Below are 23620 nucleotides of genomic sequence, written 5' to 3'. Positions count from 1 at the left end.
ATTTTGTTGCGGTTTTTTTAATAGATAGAGTCATTCAAGAGGAAGGTTTATATATATAATACATGTACATCCGTGCGAAGCCGGGGCGAGTGACTAGTTACTAATAAATATATTTATCTAGATATCTAATCTGTGGTATAAAGGTTGGCAACACTGGTCCACAGAGCAGCCACGTCGCGTCGGCTCGCACACGTCGCTTGACGAATGCGGTCCGCGGAACTAATGCAGATATCTGCGCGTACGCACATTACACCGCGGTAACTCTTTATTACCACGTACCACGGACTGGCACTTATTTAATTTTTAATATTTACACACATGGCGTGGGTAGGTAGAGGTGGGTAGACCTCCATCCAATACGCATACTGGCCTTAGACTCTATCAAGTTAAATTTATACTTATATAGCTGCTCGGGTGTATGTACACCCATGTATTATATACTAGCTGTTCCCGTGACTATTAACGTGCGTGGAATTTAACATTATTTTTCTAAAATAAAAATAGCCGAAGTTACTCCTTATTACATCAGCTATCTGCCAAAAAAGCCTCGTCAAAATCGGTGCAGCTATTTCAGAGATTAGCCGGAACAAATTGACCGAGAGACAGATAGACAAAACTTGTAAATAATGTTATTTTGGTGTATGTACCGTATTTATATTCATATGCATGTAGTAAAAAACGGTTATTTCAGTATTACAAACTGACTGTTTGTAACTTCAAATTACTTATATAAAAAAATTCATGAATAAAAATGATCCTGTTTATCTATTTGTTCTTGTTAATCTCTGAAATGGCTAAACGGATTTTAACAGAACTTTCACTAAGAAATAGTTAATGTTAAGATTTCGAGATGAGAAGAACTGACAAGAAACTCAGCTCGTATTCTTTTTAAATAAATGTTGTACATGTTTACAATAATACACAGTTATTTAAATTAAGATTTGGGAGAAAAGAGTGACCACTAGCATATGCTATTGCAAAAAAAAATCTAATCAGTATTCGCAACCTGATCGCACTCCCCACAAGCAGCACCCGTTCACGAGTATGACAGATTAGAATAGAATAGAATAGAAAATCACTTATTCAAGTAAACTTAATTTAAGCACTTTTGAATAGTCATAACAATTTTTTTTGTCGACCGCTCGTTCGGAAAGCTGTCTCATCATAAGAAGAATGAGCAAGAAACTTGTGTGTTGCTCTTTTAAATAATCCTTGTAAGTTCACATTTTACAAGTCGAAATGTGTGAATACAAAGTACCAACCAGCACTAATTTATTTAGGTCAAATATAAATATACAATAAGATTAAATCAGTCGTAGTGATAAGAGCAGACCAGTCCCTACAAGCAGCACTCGTTCGCGAGTATGACGGATTCCCTTGAATACTAATATTACAGTCAATAAAACCAAATTGACTTGTCACAAAAAATAAACTCTCATTTAGTACCATAAAAGGTTACAAACACGCGCCGCGCCCTGCACCCTTTCTTGGACTATGAAATACGAGACAAGGGCTGCTACACGGGGGATGTTTTTATTATTTTTACAGAGGGACGAGCCCTACACAATATGTTTATGAGATGTGTTTACATCTTGAAGGTAATGCGGTAATAGATATGTTGATTGATGGGCCGGTTCAGGGTCTCTGAGCCGCTCATACCCTTCAAATAGCTGAACTTTTCTACTATAATATTGTTGAGTAATCGTTTTTGTGTATGTTGACCAATTGTTATCATTACATAGTATAAAACAAAGTCGCTGTCGCTGTCTGTTCCTATGTATGCGCCAAATCTTTTAAACTACGCAACGGATTTTATTAGAGAGATTCAAAAAGAAGGTTTATATATATAATACATGTACACCCGTGTGAAGCCGGGGCGAGTAGCTAGTTACATAGTATAAAACAAAGTCGCTGTCGCTGTCTGTCCGTCCTTAAATTAATTTAAAACTACGCAACGGATTTTGAAGTGTTTTTTTTTAATAGATAGAGTGATTAGAGGAAGGTTTATACATGTAACTAGTTTTTGCCCGCGGCTTCGCTCGCGTTAAGAGGTATTATTATTAGGTATAGTTTTTGCGGCTTTACAGTACTTTCATACAAAATTTCATCACCTATTTTATCCCCTTAGGGGTGGAAATTTTGAAAATCCTTTCTTAGGGGATGCCTACATCATAGTAGCTTTATGTATGCAAAGTTTCAGCCCAATCCGTTTAAAATTGACAAAGTTTCATACAAACTTTCATCCCCTATTTTATCCACTTGGGGGTAGAATTAATCAAAATCCTTTCTTAGCGGATGTCTACGTCATAACATCTACTTGCATGCCAAATTTCAGCCCGATCCGTCCAGTGGTTTGGGATGTGTGTTGATAGATCACTACGCCAGTCACCTTTGAGTATAGTGAAGCCGAAGCCGGGGCGAGTAGCTAGTTTGTGATAAAATACTGGCATGATTTAAAAAACCTTTCATGAAAGCTTAAGATCCAATTAACATTATTTAGCGACTTGTATTACCAAAAAACTGTCCGTCCCTATTTATGCTTAAATCTTTAAAACTATAAAGATTTAAGCATACATAGGGACGGACAGACAGCGACTTTATTTTATACTACGTAATGAGACCCATTAAAAACAAAAACTCAAATATCCTGTTTTAAATATTAGTTTAAATATGCACCGTCATTAAGTTCTCAATAAACTGGTTGATATAATGATAACGGTGGCAGCGATGGTAACGAGACGTGAAGTGAGCTTACAGCGGCAGGTGGTAGGTGGTAGGGCGCGGGGTCGCCGTGTGCCTCCGATACTATCACAGTAATGTCTGTATTATCGTTCAGCGGAATTAGCAACACGCACAAAATTATCAGCAATCTTCTCTTCCATTTCCGAGGACCGGCCCCTGCATTCCGATGCCTTGTAATTGAGGTTTTATGATTTGTAATTTTCAAACTTTGCATGTGTTAGGGTTCATATCAGTATTGTTGGAGAATCCGATATTTTTCCAAAAGATATTAAAAGAAGGTAGTTTGTGTTTAGTACTGATGAAGTACCCAATGTAAAGATTATTACAAATATTGTAAATAGCGCCATCTAGTTGTATAAGATAACCGTTAATCACGCTTCGGTCTATAAATACGGAGGTCGGTAGTTTAATAATAATTTCCCTTCCGATAGATCCCCAGTCCAATTCAAACGGGGATCGATATTACGACGGCCTGAGCCGAGGTGCGAACCCCTAGTGGTGCCCTCAGACTAAAGTCGTATCCGTCAGACAGGAGTTGGCCTTCAGCCGCTCCAGAAGAAGTTCCACGAGTTTGGAGTGCTATCTGCACTCGCCTCCTATTGTTCAGTGAAGCTGTAAAGGCCAGCTGCAGCCAACAGCATTAGAGTAGTCCGAAAAAAAAAAAAAATCATCTTTGCTTGGGTGAGCCGCGGCATTCAGTCGACGAGCGCAGAGCGTGCCGGTTGTGTTTTGGATAATAAAGTGTACTATACTAAATTGTATTAGAAATGGCTTTATCCCAGTCTTAGTTTAGCCTGGGGGAAGCTGCAAGTAGTGAAGGTGAGTGTTAATGCATTCTAAAAGAGCCTCTTTAACCTCACGGGCGCTACTTGGGGTTTCCCTTGCGGTAGCCGGCTTCAAAGCCTAAGTCATCATCATTGTTAGTGGATCTTACAATCGTAAGGTGATTAGTCCGGTATCAATACCCTATTCTACACATCTATACTAACTCAAATCAGTCATGCCGGCTGTAGTAGGGGAAATAGGATTGTTAGTGACGTGGACTCCTAGCCCTGTTACTAGCAATGTCAGGTTGACCTCCAGGCAGTCCTGGAAACCATCGTGATAAATTCCTCGTGAATTTGTCACGAAGGACTAACTGACCTGACCTGTTCATTTTATCATCCTCCACTGGTGCCCTGCCAGCGTGAACCACTAGTGCAGGCGGGTGCACCGTTCTATTATCATCCACAAAAAATGCCTAGCTGCCATTATATATGTATATATAGATATATGATTCCAGAATAAAGCTTTCTATTGTAAAGCTATTATTATTAATCAGGTTTACTTTCTAAGTGAATGGTCTAAGTTTCTTGCACCGAAACAAATACTTAATAAGATGGTTGTGCTTCATTTAAGTTTATAGTAAAGTGAAATGAAATATCGTAAATATTCCTTGTAGCAATTCTCTACACGGTCTTCAATTATGATATCATACTCTCTCTCCCGATTCTAATTGGTGCAGTGTAGTCCCTTTATTTGAAATATTACATAGATGTACCCACAATTAACTTTGATATTTTCATCTAAAAAATGGAACATCGCAATGATCGTGCTCATCATTATCATTACATAGTATAAAACAAAGTCGCTGTCGCTGTCTGTCCCTATGCATATTTAAAACTACGCAACGGGTTCTGTAGCGGTTTTATTAATAGATAGAGCGATTCAAGATGAAAGTTTTTATATATACATATGTACATGTACAATTGTACTCCCGAGTGAAGCCTGGGCGAGTAGCTACTATAATATAAAAAATAAAAATATTATATCTGGGAACCTGACCACAGTTACCAACGCTACGACCTTCTCTATTGATGATCAAATTAAGTAATAAAATGGACTTCCGCAAAATAATACCTAACTCTACATTTGCTAACAGTAGGGTTGTACTTATGTGAGGTTACAACACGTGCTAATCGATTTTAATCGAGTATCGCAACTCGGCGCGGGCCATCGCGTCGTGAGTTTCGCATACTCGCCAATTAGTATTCACATTACGATACGATAGTGACGATTCGATTTCACATTCAGCGATCATACCGACCGAACGCCTCCCAACGCCCGATCACAGCGGCGTGCTGCGTGCGGCCTGCTGATTCGTCAATTCTTCATGTAGATTATATTAGAGGCATTATATTTATGCTAATCTACCTACTACATTTGATACGCTCTCTAGATAAGTGACAAATATATTAATAACTTCAGATGACAGGTATTTATAGTGCAAGTATAGAAATCAAATCATAATATCTTTATTCATGTAGGTCTATACAGATACTTATGAAATCCCCCTTCCGATCGATCCCCCGTCCTATTCAAACGGGGATCGAAATTACGACGGCTTGGCCGAGGTTCGAACCCCTAGCGGTGCACTCAGATTAAATTCGTATCCATCAGGTGGGAGGTGGCCTTCAGCCGCTCCATAAGTCCTTCTGCAGGTTTGAAGTGCCATCTGCACTCGCCCCCTATCGTCGGTCGGAAGCTGCTATAGCCAGCTGCGGTATATGTAGTCCGAAATTACTTCTGAAATGTCAAATCTGCCGTCAGTCGTGAGTGCTTTCGAGCTAAGAAGAACTGCCAAGAAACGAGGTTCTTAATATTTTCAAATGAGCTTGTACAATAATAAAAAAAAAGCAGATTCATATATAAATTTAATTAGAGAGAATGTGTGTGAAGTGACAATCAGCATTTGCTATTGTATTTTTGTCAAAAGGAAATAATGCAATCAGTATATTTTATATTTTATTAACTCCACATCCTCTGGAAAGCTATAGTAATAGATTATATTGCTTATATAAATCATGTAGATACCTTATTGGTAAAAGGTATGAGTTATACCTATTTGGTATTTTAGTAGGGCCTGCCAGACTCTTCGGCTGCTACCAATGTACTGCCATGTCTCTAATGATGATCCTATTAGTACATCGTGGTGTCTATGGTGCGAGGCATGCCGCAGCTTCGTACTCTGGGCACGGAGCTCGCGGGTCGCGATGTTAGTGAGATGTACAGAACAATAGTTAGCTTTTGTCAGTCGGCGGGGCTCGTTACGGCGGCGCGTGTGCATGTAGGTGCCACATTAGCATTAGCTGCCTGCTCGTGCAGTGCAGCGCAGTGCAGTGCAGTGGTGTGGAGGCGGGGGCGGCGGGCGTGTCCGCGCGCCGCCATTGGCCGCCGCATGCAAATGCGCCGCCGCCCGCGGCCGCAATCACTGCCGTTGCCATTGCACGGGCACCATTGTTTCAACAGCAAAAACTCGCAAACTCGCCCGAGCTCGTTTGTCGGGAACATGTGCCGGCAAAAACTGTGGAATGCGCATAACAAGAAACGGCTAAAAAGGCTGCGAGCCGAGGTGCTTTTTACTGTCAATTTATGACCCTGCGGCCCGTACTCTCCTCGAACTCGAAGCGTCGCCCGCGCATCTAGAGTCGCGGCTATTGTGGCTGCTCTACATTTATGTTAACAACAAAAGGTACGCCAGATGACGACGAGCGAACTCTGCAGTGCTAAATGTTTGCAGCCTCAGGATAGGTACCGAGAGTGTAGTCAATTGGCAAGTCCATTTTTTTAAATCGCATTTACATTGAATGGTTACGAGCATCCAAACGTCGAGACGACGCTCAATTAAAATAAAACAATAAATTAACGGATATAAATAGGTGGAATGCATAATAGGTAAGACTGGGTTGCATTGCGGTACAAAATAAAATCTAAATTGGGACTTTACAATGTTAGCTCCATTGCTATTTACTGTAGAACCTTAAGCGATGCAATCTAGTCTATCGAGCTGAAATCTAAAGCGCGTCTGGTCGCGCGGGACAGTTTAATGTTAGGGAGGGTGCAATTGCATACGTACTTAGGAGACGGCTACTAAGCAAATTGGCAAATATTCCGAGCAGGCGAGCGTCGTGGGCGACCGGCCACCGGACGACGCACTCGTGGCAGCCACTGGCACCCGCCCAGACGTACATTCATGACCACACTACGTACCGACAAACCATTTTAGTTCACATTAACTTTAGTGGCCGTTTGGAAATTGGCAATTGAGCCTACTCGCTCCTTCGACTTATACAAGGGTGCTGTATTATTATAGAATCATATCCTTAAAGTAAAACGAGATCAAAGTCGTTCTTTTTTTCGAGTTCACGCTGAACTTCGTTTCCTTGAGCATGTTACTACGATTGGTGAAATCAGAGCTTAGAGTCACCTTAGTTACGAATTACTTGCACTATCGAATTGATTAATTTGATAATTAAATGATTATAAATAATCTAATTCTATTAAAATACAATTAAATAGATACATTTTTATATAATTAAATTAATTACATTAGTTGTGGGACTTAAATAGATTACCTTCAAAGGACTGATATTTGTGGATATGACAATGTGATAGACATACTATAATATTTAAGTAATTGAGTAGATTTTATATACATTAAATTTATACTTCAAGTAAATAAACATAGCGTTGTAAATATCTTTCTATAATTATTACAATATTCACTATCGGTATTTTTCAATCGCCTCAAACTGAATCTAAAAAAACATAACAACAACTCTAAATCAGGTATTGTATTATAAATTGATTTAATAATTTTATAAACTGCGTGTAATAAATTTAAAGAATGCATTAAACGTATCATAATAGATACAATAATACTGAGAAATGAGTTAATTAAAACACGTAAATAACTAATTGCACGTGTAACTGAAACTGCGTGTATCGAAAGATGTGATCGCGTTTGACAACGGAGGCGAACATTGTGACGGGAGATACTAGTGTCGGTGACAATTTTACACGCGTCCGCTCCCGCGCCCGTATCCGCTCCCGCGCCCGCGTCCGCTCGAGCGCATAAACATCGCTCATTACACATTAGATCCGTTCTGAGTATACACATTTGTATTCAATAATGCGGTGCGACAAAAACTAGTCGCGCATTCGGATGAGTGGCGCGAGGTCTCGTTACCCGGGCCCGCGTCGCCCCGCGCCCAATTTACAAATAAAACTCGGGGAACGTCCGGCCGCCGGCAAAAACTGACCGCACTCCTCCGCTGCTGTGCATATGAATGGACCACTTTTTGCTGGCCGCTGGAGCGCATACTATGTCGCTGCCACAATCACTGCGCCAGGTCACCATGACGCGCCGTTTATGCACAACCTGATTTACCATGCTCGTTCGAGCATACGAACAACAACAATAACGTAATATCTTATGTATAAAATTCTCGTGTCACAGTTTTCGTTCCCATACTCCTCCGAAAGGGCTTGACCGATTCTCATGAAATTTTGTGAGCGTATTGAGTAGGTCTGAGAATCGGCTAACATCTATTTTTCATCCCCCCAAATGTTAGGGGTAGTCCACCGCTATTTTTTTTTTATTTTAAGGCAAAACAACGTTTGCCGGGACAGCTAGTTACATATAAAAATATATACAGTTTCTTCTGATTGAATGGCAGATTGAAGAGTTGAGTTAACATTCATATTATTAGATAATAGTAAAAAAAACGAAGCAAAAAAAAATATTTTCTTATACAATTAACTGAAATGCCTAAAGAGTTCCTGTTTTCTTTGAACTACGTATAATTGATATGAATATTATGTTAACATTTAATATGGTAAAGGACACCACTTTTCTTCCGGTGGTCGCGGGTTCGATTCCTCGCACAGCACAAACATTTGTATTCATGAGTATGATTGTTTGTATCTGACTTGATGTTTTCTATGTATTTACGCAAAAAAATATATGTATTCGTATCAGTTATCTAGTGCCCATAATACAAGTTTTAGCTAGTTTAACTTGAGTGTATATGGCGCTGTGTGAATTGTCCAGGGTTATTTATTTCTTTTATATTTCCCACGGAACTGCTACATTTCATTAGTGCGAATAAGTTTACCATCGCATCAAAGGTTCCTATAAAAGTTTCTATTTTGCTGTACGACTTCTAAGTAAAATAGTGTGTGCGGGATGCAAGCGCCATAGTAGCGGCCCGACGGTCGACGGTCGGCGGACAGCAGATCCTCTGATTATGTAACGAGCGCACATTCAGCGGCCGATTTTTTGCTACAGCACTGACAATGTCCTCGGAGTGGGCAGCGCATGGAAAATTCAACAGATTATCTCGCCGGTCACTACCCCGCTTTGTATCCATCACAAGATTGACACCACACCGAGACTGCCTCGTGCAGATGTACATGTACTTCACAGATTTATACATACACTAGCTACTCGCCCCGGCTTCACACGGGTGTACATGCATTATATATATAAACCTTCCTCTTGAATCACTCTATGTATTAAAAAAACAGCTTCAAAATCCGTTGCGTGGTTTTAAAGATTTAAGCATACATAGGGACGGACAAACAGTGACAGCGACTTTGTTCTATACCATTTAATGATACATATATATATACACTAGCTGACCCGCGTGACTTCGTCTGCATCACACTTATCATTATATATCGCCCAATTTATATAATATCTTTTTAAATTATAGCATATATGATATTTTACCCCCTTAAGGGTAACATTTTTACAAACTTTGGATGTCATATTTATTCATATTTAATCCTCAAAAATAGGTTTCAAGCTTTAAGCTTCAAAAATGACGATTCTTCCATACAATCTTTCATCCCCACTTTCAACCCCTTACAACCCCTTTTATAGAAAAAGTGCATTCAGGCTCGATGGAAGTTGGAGGAGGCGTCAACAAATTTTTATAAGTCTTCCAAATTGTAACCTCGTGTGGAACCCGCCTCATAAATATTTATTTCTTGTTTAAAGATCAAAATATCAAATGAAAGTAAGTGCGATAAGACACGCACACATTTATAGACGTCTAAAAAATATCAATCCCAAATATCCCGGGATTCATTCATTTAATCTCGAAAATTTCGGTACTAAAATATGACCATCCCGATCATCGAATCCTCTAATCCAGATAGAAAAGAATACGAGCTGAGTTTCTTGTCAGCTATTTTCATCTCGAAATCATTCTGAACTGACGGTAAATTTGACATATCATAAGAGTCTGTAATAGGCCTATATTAATAAAGATATATTTTTTTAAATATGAAATTGAAGTCGTAAAGATTCAACATTCTCCAGTGTTAACACCGACGATAGAATTTGATTGAGATGTTGCCGGGACCCCGACGGTAGTGTCTCCAAGGCGCAAATGACAACAACCGAGTCTACCTGACTCCGCTCGTGTCCAGATAAGATCTACACGCTTCTATGTTATTATAAAGGATTATAAATACAATTTTCATTACCAACTAAAAACATAGGTTTTAGTAAACCTTTGAAGTGAATTGAAAACTACGAGTTAGTCAGGCTCATTTTTTGCTATTTTCCCCACAAATATTGTCAGATGTCTCTCGCAACTGATAAGCAAATTTCGCACAATGATTAAAGTTTAAAGATTCAGTATCCTGGGTCTATATTTGCACATAATTATACTGTTATATTTCAAGCAAATTATTATTATTAATAGGTATACAAATGTGGTACAGTCACCTTACCTTTAGTCGAAGTCAAATAGAAAAAATTTAAATTTCTACAATATTACCTACTTCAATAAGGACATTGTTTGGTATGAAACTTTAAAATTATTAAAGGAATCATTAAAATTAAGAATTCACTCTAACATCTACCATATTAAAATCAATCATAAAACATGAAATGTAACAGTACAGACCGTACAGTTGCATTCTGATGTATTCCCTATTAAGTACCTGTTGTTGTAGTCTGTTTGAGTTTATTCGGTCAGATAGGTAGTTTAATAAACAATGTGTTACAGGTAATTAAAGGAGCTCGTGCCTATCTGCGGTCACATAATCCAAAACAATGAAATTTATAATTTTTACATAGTGGTGTAAGTTCGTGACCGGCCGGTATCGCGAATCAATGCGCCGGCGCAGCGCAGCGCAGGGCGCGGGCGCGGGCGCGGCCCGTGTATAACGCGCGATCATAACGTTGATAACACGACTGACTTATTGATTCCCTCTTCAATTAGAGCCACGGCCCGGGAGGCCACCGCAGCCGCGCTATGGACCTATCTTCTAATTTAATTACATACAAGTAGTTATTTATGTCATAAAGTGGGCAGACAGGATACAACGACTCGACTATTATAAAGTATTCGTTAAACTCTCTCGATTTGTACTGATTGTATCTATCCAGAAGCTCGGATTTTACTAATTTTGAACACCATTTTCGTGTCCATTTTAGTTCTACTTCAATTAAAGCGTACCATTTATAGAGATCTTATACTGTGTATACAACCAATAATGCTTCTTTAGAATATTTCAGCGGCATGGCAGTCAATTGTCACAAATTTAATATCTAAATATACATAACACAAAGGTGACTGAGATAGTGATCTATCAACGCACAGCCTAAACCACTGGACGGATCGGGCTGAAATTTGGCATGCAAGTAGATGTTATAACGTAGGCATCCGCTAAGAAAGGCTTTTGATTATTTCTACCCCCAAAGGGATAAAATAGGGGATGAAAGTTTGTATGAAACTTTGTCAATTTTAAACCGATCGGGCTGAGACTTTGCATGCATAAATCTACTATGACGTAGGCATCCCCTAAGAAAATATTTTGATAAATTCCACCCCTGAGGGGATAAATTAACGTGAGCTAAGCCGCGGGCAAAAGCTAGTTAAGCTAAATAGCAACGCATTTCAGTCAGTATGGCATTTTATTTAATATTTAGTTTATTCCATTTAACTTTAAAATTATGTATGTAGTTTATGTAAGTGCATCTAGTTTAATATATGGTTATTGTTATGTACATAAATTTTAATTCACGTAATATTTATTATTATTTTCCTTCATCATCATTATATATTTATTACTATTTAGTTTTCTCCTGTTCATCTACAGGTGTTGTTTAGAATTACAGCTTTTTGGAGAAGTATATTTTCATACTTCTCCAAAAAGTTGTAATTCTAAACACCTGTAGAATAGTCCGTAAATTTTTGTCATCGTAATCATATATTTTATAATTGTCATTGTTTGGTGATATTCACACGCAATGACAAGTTTAACACCTCATCAAAGGGAGATATGTAATAAATATATAAAAAAACACAATAATAATAATAACAAAGTACACAGATCTAGCAATATAATTAAAAAAACAATGGAAAGTCATGTTGCAATAATATATGGTTGTAGACTCAATAACGGTCGAAATTTGATCACCAATAGAAAAGATCACTTCCAGTAGGTGGTCAGATTTCCACTCAATACTTGTAGTCTCACACATGCTAACAGAATTAAACAAAATAATTTATTAATTAATGAAACGGACTTCCACAAAATTACACTTAATTCTATAAAATATGATCTTTAAATTCCTAGCATTGATGAAAGTTGTTCTACATTTTTTTTTTTATCACAGGGAACAAACGAGCATGCGGCTCACCTCATGGTAATCGATTACCGCCGCCCATGACCACCCGCAACACCAGGGGAATTGCGAGTACGTCGTCGGCCTTTTAAAAAGGAATAAGCTCTTTATTTGAAGATTTCAATATCGTATCGGTTCGGAAATACCATTGCTTGAAGGTGATTCCACAATGTGGTTGTGCGTGGCAAAAAGTTTCTAGAAAACCGCACTGTGGAGGACCGCCATTCATCCAGATGATCAGGATGGATGGCGGATGGTACAGTAGTGAAATTCAGCAGTTGGTATTAATTCGAACATTATATAAATATGTAATTGTGTCCATATTACCTTCACATAACGTTGCCGTGCGTTGACTAGACACAGCGACATGTTTGTTGTGTCGCGTAACAGCTGCAGCCACTAAATGTCATGCGGAGTCACTTGTCCACTAGTGGGCACAACGAACACTACACTCAACGCTATTAACAACTCCAATTCGCTTCATGCAATACAACATTCCACTTATATTTTAAAAATTTTATTCCTTTTAATAAAAAAAAAAATGTTATTTATGAGGATTGAATTAAAATTAGTCAACTGTCCCATATATTAATATTAAAAGAAGTCTAAGAATAAATAATTATTGATGTTAATGATGTAGATAAGCTTAGAAAGCTTAATGAAGCTTCAGACGATGTCGATGCCGGTACCGCGGCGGACGCGACGCGACGTGCAAGGACGGGCTTGATTGAAAGCCCTCACTGACCACTTTCACCGTAACTGAGTTCAATAGGGCGTATCAAATAGCGATATTAATTGTAGAGACGCAGCCAGACGTGTCGACGTACAGACGTATGTTACATATATGTCAATATGTGTATTGATAACTAAAGATAATGCTATCGTTGGGCAAGCAATACGAGTAAGCTAATTGGTTAGGCATATCATTCAATTCTATGTAAAACATAACGTTAAGTCATTGAGTGTGTACAGGACTCCTTACATTTGGGCCGCTGACTGGTACGACTATTCCTTATTTTGAAATATTTATATTTTAGATCGGTTGCTATGGTTTTGTTATTCCCTTTTAATCATTCCTTGTATTGCTCTTGTTTTCATATAGTTTACGACATATATTTTTATAATATACTGTTCTTTTAAATATTGCATCTTTAATTACCACCATCGTTGGCTGCACCGACCCCAGCGCCCTATACACAGTCCCACACAGATTGGGTGTTGTTTTTCCTCCTTGTTTCTGCTAGCGTACAGTTTAAATGTAAAACATATTAATACTCAATACTCAATACTCAATATTTATTGCATTCCATAACATTACAATGAAAGATGTTTATAATTCGTTTTCGATATTAACACAGTGTTATATAATTTTAGAAGTATAGAATAGAATAGAATAGAAAATCATTTATTCAAATAAACTTAATTTAAGCACCTTTGAATAGTCATAACAATTTGTTTTTTATCTACCACTCGTTCGGAAAGCTGTCTCATCACAAGAAGAACGAGCAAGAAACCGTGGGTGAGGACACGCTGTCCGCAGCGGGTGTATTCTGTGGTCCAAGGAATAAGCATCAGCGATTGGTATCTCAGTCGAACCATCTACTGAATTCTTCTCTAAAATATGGTCGAGCGCAGTGATGGCTGGCTCATCCATCATACTCGTGAACGAGTGCTGCTTGTGGGACTGCTCTGCTCTTATCACTACGATTGATTTAATCTTATTGTATACATATTTATATTTTACCTAAATAAATTAGTGCTGGTTGGTAGATTATATTCACACGTTTCGACTTGTAAATGTAAACTTACAAGGATTACTTAAAAGAGCAACACGCAAGTTTCTTGCTCGTTCTTCTTGTGATGAGATAGCTTTCTGAACGAGCGGTAGATGAAAAAATGTTATGACTATTCAAAAGTGCTTAAATTAAGTTTATTTGAATAAATGATTTTATATTCTATTCTATTCTAGAGACATATGGAGGTTTTTTTAAGTTTTCTAAAATTGAACAAACCCATTGTGCTTCAATCATCAATGAGTTACGGTACCGTTTTAGCATCGGATGGGACGTATGCTTGTGTACTGCGTTTGTGATATAAAATAGATTCAAAAACAAGGTGTCATGTCCCCTACGATCGAACCCCGTCCAATTCAAACGAGGTCGCAATTACAACGACCTGAGCTGAGGTTCGAGACCCTAGCGGTGGTCTCAGACTAAAGTCGTATCCGTCAGTCGAATTGGTTTTTTTTTTATATTAAAATTAGAGCGCATTTGACCGCAATCTCAACTGATGTTAAGTGATTATGTGGTCTAAGCTGTTATAAAATAATGCCTATTCACTCTTGATTTGAAAGACCCAATGTTGTAAGAGGCAGGAAAAATAGACGCTCCATAAGTCCTCCCGCGGGTCTGGAGTGTCATCTGCACTCGCCCTCTGTCCGGTGAAGCTAAAAAGGCCAGCAACAGCATTTGAGTAGTCCGAAAAAAAATCACGCTGGTAAGTCCTGACCGGGGCGCGGTAGCGTTGCACGCACAGTTATTTCCTCTTTTTTCTCATGCCTACGTTTACTTGCGATATTTATACGCGATGCCTATCTACCGGAGTTGAAGTCGTGATGATAAACACATGTGATAATTTTATCTGAGCGACGCGACAGCCTCTCTATTGTATCGACTTCTTAGCGGGTAATTTATTCACTACATTATTTATTAGTATCAGGAATATTAATTAGATTATAAAGATATAAAAGTAAAGTCCAGCAAGGTAGACCGACGATCTGGTCAAGATCGCTGGAAGGCATTGGATGCGAGCAGCGCAGGACCGATCGTCGTGGAGATCTTTGGGGGAGGCCTATGTCCAGCAGTGGACGTCTTCCGGGCTGCGATGATGATGATGAAAGATATAAAATATAATTTAAGATATAAATCCTGCAGTATTATATACCTAATTTATTTTTAATATTCAAGTTATTTTTACTAGACGCATATTTACATCAGAGATGTTACGGAGCTCCGAAATCGTAACCGAAACTATCGGATATCCGATATAAAAAAATATCCGTAACCGTAACCGAATCCGAAATAAGTTTCGGATAATATCGGATAGGGACGGAGCCTAATTGAGACATGTTATGTATCTATTTTATTAGCTATTTGTATTTTACTTTTGAAATTCCTTAAAATATTAATATCCGTAACCGAAATTATCCGAAACTAAGGGATAATCCGAAATAATTTCATATCCGGATCCGTATCCGGTATAATAATCATTCCTATATCCGAAACCTATCCGTATCCGATATTTCATACCCATAACTCCCTGGTTTACATACTAACTTTATCCCGTGATACTCGTATCGCCCTCCACAACAACTGACCTACAAAAAAATGCTACTTATATAACAAACCTTACGATGATTGATGCAGCCGTTAGCCAAAGCGTGAAAGCGTAACAAACTGACAAACCTATTTACACATATGTATTACTAGGCTATACTAAAAATGTTAAACTCATGAAGGTCACACTTTTTTTCGCTGGAGTTAAAGTCGTTTGTATTGAAAACATTATATCTATATATATATGACATACAGACGGAGCTGGCGTGAATGATGCCCACTAACGGCACTCTCTATATGTGTAAAAGTACACGGTTTAATTATAGCCCAGTTGTGATGGTCAATGTGGCCACTGGACACACTACTCGCTAATAGTTCACGGTGTTGCCAACTTTATCCTTTTAAGGCAGATCTAGCCCTTTCTCCGCTTATTTAGCTATATTAAAAACTGCCGTAGGCATGAAGTCTGTAAGAATATTTGGAATTTTATTTGACTTTTATTTTTTACTATTATTATATAAAAATGTAATTATATAAGTAGAGATATCAGTTATCACTAGCTAACTCTTAGAACTTAAGTTATTCAATCCCAAATTGATATTAATTAGCAAACTATATTCAAACTAGTGACCGTCCCGTCCCGGCTTCGTATAGATGCATTACAAATCTTTGATTTTCTCGGCTCGTTCTATACTACAACACGCATGTATTATACTTCTAAACTTTCCTTTAAAATCACTCTATGTATTACTGAAAACAGCATTACAATCCATTCAATAAATTTAAAAGATATAAGTGAACAGACAACGGCAGCGACTTTGTTTTTTTACAGTGTAAACACAAATACAAATTTATATACAAATGTAGGCCATGTATAAATTTGACTTAGCCCATAAATCTGCCACTGAGCTGGCAACACTGTCCGTGGCCCGGGACGCGCCGTAAAAACAATCAAGCTGCCGTCAATTACAGTAGCAACTAGTTTTTTAATCGCGAGAACTTTCTTCTATCTCCATATTCATTACAAAGAAAGGGTGAAATTATACGCGCTCCATGAATATGCTAACGGCTGCATGGTAAATGCTAAAGTTGAATAACACTGCGTATCGACTCCACAACACCACACAGACGGATAAAAATAGATCGCAACTGCATACACTTAGCCAGACTATTTTTGGACTTAAATTTAGACAGTGCCTAAATGTAGGTAAAAATGAATCGCAACTGCGTACACTTAGTGGGACTATTTTTGGACCTAAATTTTGACAGTTGCTAAATTTAGGTAAAAATGGATCGCAACTGCGTACACTTAGTGGGACTATTTTTGGACCTAAATTTAGGCAGTACCTAAATGTAGGTAAAAATGGATCGCAACTGCGTACATTTAGTGGGACTATTTTTGGACTTAAATTTAGGCACTGCCTAAATGTAGGTAAAAATGGATCGCAACTGCATATACTTAGCTGGAATATTTTTGGACCTAAATTTAGGCACTGCCTAAACTTTCGGTAAAAATGAATCGCAACTGCGTACACTTAGTGGGACTATTTTTGGACCTAAATTTTGACAGTTGCTAAATTTAGGTAAAAATATTATAGATTGCAATTGCATACACTTAACGGAGATTATTGTGGATCTAAATTTAGGCACTGCCTAAATTTAGGTAAAAATAGATCGCCGTTAAGTGCCATCTATTTTTGGACCTAAAAATAGATTGCAATTAACGGCGATTAATGTGGATCTAAATTTAGGCACTACCTAAATTTAGGTATTTTTGGACCTAAACTTAGTCTTATTTTTACACAGTATAAAATGAAATTCGCATTCGAAAAGACTTCCGCTGTTTATTCGCTTACAACTTTTAAAATATGCAACAGATTTTAACGAAGTTTTAGCAATAGATATAGTGATTCAAGATGAAGATTTATATGTATAATACATGTACACCCGTACAAAGCAGGGGTAGATAGCCAGTATATTATAGATTGGAGAAAATGTTTCTAGAATTAATAAAAACTACACACAGATGGTATTTAGTGAAGATTCAAGATTAATATTAATTGATAATGTTTATAATATTGTTAGTGTTTAATATACGTTATTTATATTATTAACTGTATTAACACGAGTTGTTTTATGGTAAAGGTATTTTAAACTTTCTTTTAATTCTCATTTAAATTCATTCTTGTCAGAACGGTCGTGGTCATTACGTAGTCTCGACGTTTCGAGGCTGATGTCACTAGCCGCGCGACAGTCGCCATTTGTCTCTTATTCGTGTTAAGACCCGGTTAATAATTTAAATAATGTAAATAAAGGTACGTATAAGTACTATAGATATTAATAATAATAATAATAATATATATATATATATATATATATTGGATAATACAATATATATGTGTTAAATAAATAAATAAATAGATATTTTTACAGTAGACGATAGGTAATTATTAGAATTTTGTTGTTTTCTAAGACATGATATGAACCAAAACAGAGAAGAAACGGGTCAATGCTTCTTAAGTAATAATTTCAAAAGATTCTTCTTCACTCTTCCCTATTGAAATACCATAAAAAACCCATGATGAATATATGATATATGAGTTGAAAGTTGTCATTAACTTGAGCAAATTTGTTTTCTATGTTTATATGTTATTTGAAAATCCAATCAACGTTGAAGTAACTGAGCCAGTCTTTTCTGTTATCATTACATAGTATAAAACAAAGTCGCTGTCGCTGTCTGTCCCTATGTATGATTAAATCTTTAAAACTACGCAATTGATTCTGAAGGTTTTTTTAATAGATAGAGTGATTCTTGAGGATATATAATACATGTAGGTACACCCGTGCGAGTAGCTAGTTACTGATATAGGCAAATTATCCTAGAGTAACCACACTAAAGAATATGTAAAAGACGGACAGATTTGCATGTCTGTCTGTTCGAACTGTCTCAATTGTGCAGTAAAGCGTGTGGATCACTTGTTGTTGCACCTGCAGTGCTAAATGAGAAGCCATTACAGCGTGTGCACGCGATAACTGCACCGTTGTCGGTATGATACACAATAAAAACACTAGCTCTGTTGGTTTTAGTGTTTTGATGTGTTTTGTTATACTTTATTGACATGTACTGCGAATGTAATGCATAAAATGTGCTTACTTTACAATTAACTAGCTACTCGCCCCGGCTTCGCACGGGTGTACATGTATTATATATTTTTTATAAATTTATTTAATAAAGATAATAGTACAGTTGCTTTTATACATTGACTCGTCAAACTGTAGAACAGTTTGTTGGCATGGTATATGTATAAACCTTCCTCTTGAATCACTCTAACTATTAAAAAATAGCTTCAAAATCCGTTGCGTAGTTTTAAAGATTTAAGTATACATAGGGACAGACAGCGACAGCGACTTTATTTTATACTGTGTAATGACGACGTTGATCGTATGGTTTTTAATAACTACCTTACCTTCTGATAAACCCGGGTTCGATACTCGCACAAAACAAATGTTAGTGAAGATATTTACTCTTATTTAAGTAGATATTCAACACTCATTTGATACAACACAGCAGGTAGATTTAGCTGCAGTTTTGTTAGATTTTAAGATACCTAACTGTTTATCAACAGCATCAAATAAAGATTTTTTTAGTTCTTGACCAATGCCTGTAATCGGAGCATTATCGGATACTTTTGTCACAACTTTTTCTGTAATAATATATATATATGTTTTTTGTTATATAGAAATTCCGCAGTAAGTTCTGATATTTTTTTATACATCAGGACAATTTACAGAGCGCCATCTAGTCGCTCCGACACACAGAAAGATAAAAACTCAAGATTACGCTACCATCGAAAGTAAGTGGAAATGATATGATAACATGCCAAGGGATATATAACGATAGTGAACACTAACGAACTATTACAAAAAATTGTAATCTTTTACTATATCAGTCATTAAAATTAATTTAAAGTCAAAATTACAGTACAAATTAATTTCGACAGAATCATTTTCACTTTTAAACTACCTTATGTTTATATTTATGTTTTTGTTGGCTACTAGTAGCAGTACTCCTTTGTACTGTAGATCAGGACTTGAAACTGCAATATGTACGGAAATGACAAATCGTTTTTCAGGTTTTGTCCGAGTTTTTATATCACAGTTGTTGTAAAACTTAATCATTGTTTTGTAGATTTTTACGATTTTATGTACGAACATTTTAAAAACTGGACAAGGTCAGAGCAGAGTTCTTGTAACGGATGATAATGGAATGGTGCACCCGCCTGCTAACGGTTTACGCTGGCGGGGCACCAGTGGAGGATGATAAGATGGAGTCAGGTTAGTTAGTTCACTAATCACGATTATTTTCAAGAGGAACCGCGTGAAGGTTGTCACTAACAATCCTATCCTCCCAGTCAGAGCAGGTACGTAATAAATTGATGAAACATTACCTAAAAACGATACATTAATTTCAAGTTATAGTCGGAAAGAAATATTTTATTTGCGTTTAAACGATAGTTCGGGGGAGGTGAGAGTTCGTAGCTCGTCGAAGACAGACTTCTCCGGGAGGACCGGGGGTGAGGGGGTTAGGAGGGGGGGGGAGGAGGTCAAGTAATGATACATTCGCACGCCGAAGTGAGGTGCGAGGTAATAATGAGTTATGTACGTGATCCAATTATTTGGGCGCGCGCTCATTACTCGCTAAGTGTGAAATATGGCCAGCTTTATTACTAGCATCGCTGACTTCTCGAGCCACCCCCTGGGAGGCCGCGGGGGAGCGCCAACCCCTTCTCCGGGGAGGAGTCTGCAGCGCTGCAACTGTGCTCTACTAAATCATAATAATGTAAGTTGCCCGCTGGAACGGCTCTTGAAAGACTTTACCGAATTTAAACGCGTTATTGAAATTGTACAGATCATATAATACTACTATACTAAATTATATTTATTATAGTATAAAATAAAAAGGGAATAGTTAATTATATTGGCAGTTCTCCTTAAATTAAAACTAAAACATTACCTGATTTTTTATCTCTTATTAATGACTCGCTAAAATATACATTTTATTTATTTATATATGTAGATAAAATCCATTATTATCGTGTGTATCCCTGAGTCATACATTATCTATTTATTATATATTAGGTAATTATTATTAATATATAACATCATTTTGAACCGAAGAAATAATAATAATAATCTCAAGAAAATTCACACAGCGCCATCTAGACCCAAGTTAAGCTAGCTAAAGCTTGTGTTATGTGTACTAGACAACTGATATAAATACATAGATTTTTTTTCGTAAATACATACATATTATACATAGAAAACACCCAGACCGATACAAACAATCATACTCATTAATAAAAATGTTTGTGCCGTGCGAGGAATCGAACCCGCGACCATCGGACGTAAAGCGGTGTGCTAAACCACTAGACCTCCGAGGTCGTCGAAAAGATCTACATTGTCAAAATTTTTATTGTAATTGCGTAGAACATAGAATTGGTATTGAGAAACGAACATACAATGGTACTGTCTCAATGATATAACATGTAACGTTGTACGAAAAATAGTTAAATTACACTTTCTATGTATTATTATTTTTTGTTTTATTTCAGAAGTCATACCTATAATAAGTCCACAAAAATAAAGCTACAAACACAAAACTACCGGATACAAAGACTTTGTAAAACTATATACTAGCTCCTGAATGTCATAGCACATACAGCATCCCACTTAAACCTATTGAACATTGAAATGTTGTCAACAATAGAAATCATAGCCTCGTAGAAAAATGCAACGGCATTGATTGTTTTGTAGTTGTGCAACAGAGCTGCGAGGTGGGAGTTAGGGGGTTCAAACTAGCGGTGCCGTAGCAAGAGTTATTCCATTAATTAAAGACGGCGCGGGTCCCGCGACACCCGCCCCGGCGGCCACCTCCACCCCCTGAGCCTCACCCCCGCCGCCTGGTGCCCACCACCCACCGGTGCTCACAAAAACAAAGCAAGCAATAAGGAGCGCAGGGCTGTCGTTAAATCTTACACTCGACATTAGGAATGTCGATTTATGGAAAGAGTTCGCGCGTTATCCGGCTCGCACGGACCAGCCCGCGCCCACGCTCGCTCTAATCATTTTCGTCTTACTGCACTTGAACAAGGCGATAAGTCGGAGGGGTACCCATTAATACTTAAATATGAATAAAATTGGAGTGTCTGTTTGTAATATTGAAATAACCGTTTTTTACTACATGCATATGAATGCCAAAATAACATTATTTTCATTTTTTTCTGCCTGTTTGTTCCGGCTAATCTCTGAAATGGCTGGACCGATTTTATCAGGACTTTTATTGGCAGGTAGCTGATATAATAAGGAGTAACTTAGGCTACTATTATTTTAGAAAAATAAAGTTAAATTCCACGCAGTCTAAGTCGCGGTTACGGCTAGCAAATAATACAATATTTTTATGGTTATCAAAATGTGAATAGTTTAAGGGGAGGGGAAGGTCGAAAAAGAATGAGTTGTGTGAAAGATGATTTGGCAAAAGAGAGTCAATAACGAGATGTCTGCAAACGGGGATAAAGGAAAGAGAAAAACATATTTCGCCAACTCCAAATGTGATAAGGAAGAAGCAGGTGATGATAAATAAACATCATCATGCTGTGAGGATGCCATGTCACATGTTGCCATTCTTGAAGACTAACGTGTCATTCCCCCAATCCTGAAATTTTCCGGCATTAACGAACCCATATCAAACATTGGTCACGATATGCTCAGCTCAGACGCTGCGTTGCAGAAAAAAATAATTAAAACAATAAAACAGTTAATTATATAGACATACGCAAATAAATTTGCACAAAGTCTACCTGGGTAGTGAGAGATTACAGAGGACGTAATACCTAATTTAAAAAAATACAGTTTCTTTGATTAATTGTGGAATCCAAGTAATGAGTATATTGAAAGGAATAGAATATTAACAATAAATTTATTACTAGTATTTACATAACCTAATTGTACAACTAAGAACCTAAAATTAAAAAGCTTAAAAAAATATATATAATATGATGACTAAAATATATTATTAAAAGGGGTCCCTTTAGGCAACGTTCCGAAGATACTGGCAGCGTTCCCTCTTTGAATAGCTAGACTAATTCTTTGTCCAAGGTAGCTGCCAGCTCTTCGGTCTTCTGTGATGTCGACTAACCTTTTCGTTATTTCTTTGAAAAGTCTTATAGCGCTAGGACCCCACGGACTAAGGGTCTCGACACCGAATGGGACAAATTCATATTGTCTTAAAGAAAATGTATATAGAGTTATAGCTGTATATGGCTAGTGAAGGATGACGTGAGAAATTTTATAGGTGAAATATGGAACGTGTCTGTAAGCAGGCAGTTGTCATGAATACAGGTAATTATGTGAAATGATTATTATACAAATACTAGCTTTTACCCGCGGCTTAGCTTGCGTTAATTATCCCCTTAGGGGTGGAATTTATCAAATCCTTCTTAGGGGATGCCTACGTCTTAGTAGCTTAATACCTGCAAAGTCTCAGCCCGATCGGTTTAAAATTGACAAAGTTTCATACAAACTTTCATCCCTTATTTTATCACTTTGGGAGTAGAATTAATCAAAATCCTTTCTTAGTGGATGCCTACGTCATAACATCTACCTGCATGCCAAATTTCAGCCCGATCCGTCCAGTGGTTTGGACTGTGCGTTGATAGATCACTATGTCAGTCAACTTTGAGTTATATATATTTAGATATACAGTAGACCATACATTTATCTAAAAGAACATTGGTTTGATTTGACGAAAATTTGAAAGTATTAATAATCACAATTTTGATTGTTAATTATTTTACCTTCCATATTCCAATAATTAAGGAATTCATACATTCTCTCCTTAGATATGTCAGGAATTCCATAATCGACATAAAAAAGCTGTTTCTTTCATAATAAATCGCAATCTCTAAAGTTATCTGAGGGAAAAGCAATCGTTAGTAATGTGGACTCATGACCCTATTACTAGAAATGTACCATGTCAGGTTGACTTCCACGCGGTTTCCCCTGAAAACCATTATGATAA

General features: G+C 37.3%; 1 protein-coding gene across 2 annotated transcripts in view; it reads right to left on the bottom strand.

Moving 5' to 3' along the window:
- Window positions 1-23620, bottom strand: part of LOC131849383 (POU domain, class 2, transcription factor 3L-like) — a 235557-nt gene that overhangs the window by 153164 nt on the left and 58773 nt on the right. The window contains exon 1 of one of the 2 annotated variants that reach the window (XM_059199452.1): window positions 12536-13026. The exons of the other annotated variant lie outside the window; for it this stretch is intronic. Within the exon in view, the coding sequence (XP_059055435.1) occupies window positions 12536-12577 (42 nt within the window). The 5' untranslated portion in view covers window positions 12578-13026. Of the gene's footprint in view, window positions 1-12535; window positions 13027-23620 lie in introns of those variants that run through there. 2 annotated transcript variants of the gene reach the window in all.

This window comes from Achroia grisella, unplaced genomic scaffold, assembly GCF_030625045.1.
Source record: "Achroia grisella isolate CSIRO2021 unplaced genomic scaffold, CSIRO_AGI_Agris_v1 utg642, whole genome shotgun sequence".
In the NCBI taxonomy this organism is placed as follows: Eukaryota; Metazoa; Arthropoda; class Insecta; order Lepidoptera; family Pyralidae; genus Achroia; species Achroia grisella.
Note: the sequence above shows the minus strand (reverse complement) of the source record. Positions and strands in the feature narration are given on the sequence as shown.